Genomic DNA, 5,444 nt, shown 5'->3' with positions numbered 1-5,444 from the left:
AGAGTCTGAGAGACAGAGAGAGTGAGAGACTGAAAGAGGAATGACTGAAGAGATTAAGAGAATAACTTGATAAAAGAATTGTTGAATGCTGATTGTTGAATTGATGTGATGAGAATGGTGGAGGAGAGGGCTATTTATAGGAATAGTTGACTGTCGAATTGAACATAATTTAATTGCCCAAAATACCCAAAAAAACTAACTGCTGTTTAGTTGTTGGGAGGGGTATTTTGGTTATTGTAAAGTTATTTATTACTTTACCCAACCCCCCCTAAACTAGTTGTTATATAGCTGTTGGGAGGGCATTTATGTCATTTTTAATCCACATAAGCAAAATACACAAATACCCCCCTAATATGATTGTTTGTAGCTGTTGGGGGGTATTTCTATAACCCCCCTAAAAGCTGAAACTAGCCGTTGGGCCTCTTTGGGGGGGGGGGGCAACGGCTATATTCTGAATGGGCCACGCTCAACCCATGAAGGGTCGTGCTGCGGGCCGTACTGGCATGTGAGATACGACTGTCCCAGCCCGTGGACCTCGAACCCCCAGCCTAACATGGCATGGACCTTCGTGTTGGGCTTGGCATGGTTCGTGGGCCTTCATGCCGTGCCATGCCATTCCGGGCCGATCCAAAATCGTGCTGGACCGCGAGCAACCCGGCCCGATTTACATCTCTTATTAATTATGTGGCATACATAGAATCATTTTATTGTTTGCATTTGATTTGAATCATTGCATTAGCATCACAATAGAGGTAAATGAATCATGCCTTTTTTGCTTTTGATTTGAAATTAACTTTCAACCGTCGAGATTGTCTTTTTTTCATTGGTCCCCATCCTACCCATCATGTGGTTACCCGACCCGAGGGAGGGGACGGTGAAAAATGGTGTGTGGAGTGGAATAGAGTTGATGGATCGGAGTCGCCACTTAAATTTTTGGAAATTGAGAATTGAGGAAAATCTGAGATTTTTTGAAAAAGCAAAATTAAGGTTTTTTTTTTGGTGACTAATTGCTCAATGGAATTAGAGATTCTTAGGGTACGGGGACCAAGGTATGGTGTGGGACGGTGTTAGACACCCCACATATGCCTAGTTAAACCGGCCTCTACTTTACCAAAATTCCAAGGATAATTTTTCATAATTAGGCTTAAAATAAAGTCATGAATATCACACTAAATTAACTAAGAAAGAAAAAATAACTACATCACAATAAATTAACCCAAAGATAAAAGCTAACTATAATTTAACAATTAATAGGAGAATAATAATTAACAAATACTAAACAATGAAAGAACAAATTAGTAATTGGCTAAAGAAATTCAAACTACAAATTTGGTGCATGAGCGAGTCCTAAGGTAGAAAACTACAAAAGGAAAATAAAGAGGAAATGAATTTACATCCTCTGCACCCACAATGTAGAATTTTTTCTTGGGTCTGGCCACTTTATTTTATAACATAAAAAATACATAAGAATAAAATACAGCTGCATCATTTAAGTCCATAAGACCGAAGACAAAGAGACAAAAAATTCTATATCATAAGAGCCCATTTCAACAAATTAAAATTCATCCTTGCACCTCTTATTCCTTTGTGGGGGTTTTCTTCAACTATTCATACGTCAATTCCAACATTTAGCCAACGGATTCTCTTGTCCAACTACTCCAGGCCGCCAGATTTGACTCCCTGAACGAAGATGAAGGCAAGCCGTTAGATGGTCTCTTTGTTCTTCGTCGTCCCCAACAGAATGGACAGTCGTTGGTCAAGTTTTCTGGGTTAGCCAAGCGTTTCGAGTCCTTTCTGTATCTTACTCACCATATTACTTCTGCAACTGTGAAACCTGAATAAGGAAGATCGAATCAGTCTATTCTAAACACTTGGAAAAAGAATCGTTCACACAACTGTGAAACCAAATGCATATTTGCGCAGGTTTATCGAATATCCATTAACACAAAGAAACAAAAGTGAAAAAAAAACAAATCAGGACCTAAAACCTAAAGCAGCGATAAATTAATACAAACAATTATGATTGGAAAATGATCGGGTCCCAATAATTTCTTTGAAATTCATGGGAAAATTGGAACTTTTAGGAAGAAGAAACGCCAAGCCAGATCTGAACAACTAATACTTTCTTATAAATTCAACAAGCAAGTGATTCATGGAAGAAAAATGATTATAACTCACCCATAAATGAACAGCCACAACCATTCCGAACGTTAACGCTAATAATATTCCAAATATTTTCTTCCTTACGGTGACGGTAATTGGCAGAATGTTTTGGTCGCGAACTTCGAAATCTGAGTATTGTGTTCTGTGATTAGTCACTTCTGAATCTGAGTGTTCTGGACCACTCTCTACCAGTAAATTGGAGTGCTGCCTTAACTGTTCTTCCTTCCATTCCTCCAGGCGGCCAGATTTGCGAATTTGAAAATAAGGTAGAGAGTTGATCCATTCCACGACCGGAAGAGCAGTTAGCCTTGGGCACCGGTCAACGGTAAGTCGTTGAAGTCGCCGGAAATCACCTTCATTTACTCCATACCAAATTGACAATCTTCCCATGTCAGAGAACTCGAGTGTCTCCAGTGATGGAAACCCCCTTACTTCTCCTTTCCCATAAAAGCTGTTGCTGATACAATCTACACTATCCATTTTTGTTATTCTGAGAGATTTGAGGTATGGAAGCTGCCCGAAGGGAGGCAGCTCAGAGCATATCTGACAGTTGCTTAACGACACAGTCATGAGATTGGAGTAGGAAGGATCAGTGATCCAAATTGGAAATATTTCACCACAGTAGTTTGATATATGAAGTTCTTTGAGATTTTTGTGGGCTTCAAGGCCTTGGATGGTCTCTTCGTCAACCTTCTGGTCACATTCTCGCACCTTGCTCCAGTCTAACATCAGTTGGTGAATGTGTGGTTTATCTTTCAATGCAGCCATCATAGCCTCTTTCACATCGCCGACATTCTCAAGTCTTGAAATGCAGAAAGATCCACGGAGGCTCGCCATTTTATTCATCTCGCCAATCTTTCTTCCATCCTCTGTGCTCACGATAAACGGAGAAATTGTCTCGAGGCCCGTTAGTTCTCCGATCATCGGCGGCATAGAATTTAGCTGGGGATTGTCATCCAAATAGAGATGTCTTAGGCTTCTCATTTTGTTCATTGATGGTAACACGGCAAGGCGTTTACAGTCTGCCAGTTTCAACGTCTCTATATTCAGAAGTCCACAAACTAACTTGGGCAACCTCTCAATGAGTGTGCTAGAGAGGTCAAGGTACCGGAGATACTTGAGGCTACCAATAGAAGATGGCAAATCCTCGATCTGAGCACCAGATAAATCCAACACACGTAAACGTTTGAATTTGGTTCCCAGAAGGTTGGGGAGTGGGTGAATGTGTTCTTTGTGATCACACTGCAATAGAATTGTCCTCAACCTCTCCATTTTCGGGACATCCTTAAAAGCTGCACCAGAACTGGATTTACAGAGCCATGACGAATGACGCACTGTTGTGATGATATAGGGTTTGTATGATATGTCACCATCCTCTATTCTAAGACATTCGTCACGGGACACAGATTTTGCTAGATCATGAATAAAATCATGCATATGATAACACACTGATGAACTTCCATTTGATTCAGTGATTTGGAAGAATGACCTCCACAACAATGTATCAAAGTAATTCCCTCCTATCACTTCCAGTCGTCTTTTACCATCCTGATGAACAAACCCTTCTGCAACCCATAGTTGGACTAGTTTCTCCTTTCTGAACTTGTGACCTTTAGGAAATATGGAACAATATGCAAAACATCGCTTCAGATGTGCAGGAAGATACAGATAGCTCAACCACAGAGCTGGCAAAATGTCATTATTCCTTTCCAAGTTCCATATTTCACTTATCAATATAGCATCCCACTCTCCTTCATTGGTAACCGAGCTCAGTAAGCTCCCAAGGGTTGTCACTGCCAGAGGCAAGCCTTTGCACTTCTGGGCAATCTTTTTACCAGTTGATATCAATTGTGGGTGTGCATTTGATGTACCACTTGCAAATGCCTTTCTCTCAAGCAACAACTCACAATCAGTATCAGATAAACCCTGCAAAGTAATAGTGTGACTACAGCCCGTGGCTAATGACACAATCCGGCTCCGAGTGGTTACAAGAATTTTGCTTCCATTGGCTCCAACCCTCAAGGGAGCTCTCAAGAGATTCCAATCACTATAGCTCTCATTCCACATATCATCCAAAACAAGTAAAAACCTTTGCTGCCTCACTAACCCTTCTAATGTAATTTGAAGTGGGTCTAAATCGGCAACATTGACAAAAGAAGACCTAGCTGACGAAATTTCATTTAGGGGATGATTTACTGTTATGGACTCCACTATTGATTTTGTAATCCTTCTTACACTAAAGTCTTTGGTCACACAAACCCACATCCTCAAGGGAAAATGCCTCTGTACTGTCTCATCATTGTAGACGATCTGAGCAAGGGTTGTTTTCCCAATTCCCCCCATACCAACTACTGAAATTACAGAAACATTTTCTGAGCATGTTTCAGTAGACATCAACATCTGTATTAAGTTGTTCTTATCCTTTTTCCTGCCAAGAACAGATGGTTCAGTTATCAAAGAACTGGTTTGTGGTCTCTCCTTCTTATCAGGTTGTATCCGTTTGAGTGACCTTTTCAGGTGAAGGTCCTCCATCTCCTTGGCAATTGTATCTAATTTCCTTTGGAGATTATTCATTTTACGCGGTAAACTATGTTTAAGACTTCGGAGTACCAAATTGCGTACCTCATGCTTATCTCTGGGAGTATTTTGATCAAGTTTCTTTTCTGAGATGAGAATCCCAATCTTATCCAGTATATCATCTGCGTCATAGGCTGCATCCTTAAGATCTCGCAGCCAAACCTTCCATGCTTTGTCATCTATTTGCTTGTCTTCTACATCATCGATCACAGCTTGGATTCTCAGCAACGTCCTCTCCAGCTTTTTTAGCACATCATCAGCACCCCATATCAGTTTGATCTGATTACTCACGAAGGATCCTAACTTCTCAAAGACGGGTTTCAATGAAGCAGACGCAACTGCAGTTAGAATTACAACTGCCATGGCTTTCTCCCACAGAATCGGTCTACAACCCAATTGCAAATGATAGCAAATTCGAGATAGAGAAGCTGGTAACAAATTCTTTTGCAAATAGCTAGCTCACAGCAGATCCGGGTTCCACAATTTGATAAGGGTGTTGACTACTGCAATGTGGTAATTAAGGGCACCATTTTTACTCAGATCTCTAGTTTTACTCACCAGAACATCAAAAGAGTGATAAGTTGATGATGACAAATCAAGGCCGCCAGTGGAATGTTTCCCCCCTTTTTACCCTGGATGTTGGCGGAATGAAAATTTGTTTGTAATACAAAGTCGTCCAATTCATTTTGTTAATTAATGTATGA

The 5,444-nt window shown here is 40.6% G+C and overlaps 1 protein-coding gene across 1 annotated transcript; it reads right to left on the bottom strand.

The window, feature by feature from the left end:
• Window positions 1-1,283: 1,283 nt before the first annotated feature.
• Window positions 1,284-5,223, bottom strand: LOC104596798 (putative disease resistance protein RGA3). The gene is made up of 2 exons (XM_010258090.2): window positions 2,179-5,223; window positions 1,284-1,834 (listed from the first exon to the last, which is right to left on the bottom strand). The coding sequence occupies exons 1-2, from the start codon at window positions 5,101-5,103 to the stop codon at window positions 1,814-1,816; spliced, it is 2,946 nt and encodes a 981-aa protein (XP_010256392.1). The 5' UTR covers window positions 5,104-5,223; the 3' UTR covers window positions 1,284-1,813.
• Window positions 5,224-5,444: the final 221 nt, after the last annotated feature.

Source organism: Nelumbo nucifera, chromosome 5 (genome assembly GCF_055504915.1).
Source record: "Nelumbo nucifera cultivar China Antique chromosome 5, China Antique-T2T, whole genome shotgun sequence".
NCBI classification, from domain to species: Eukaryota; Viridiplantae; Streptophyta; class Magnoliopsida; order Proteales; family Nelumbonaceae; genus Nelumbo; species Nelumbo nucifera.
This window is presented reverse-complemented; position numbering and strand designations above follow the sequence as displayed.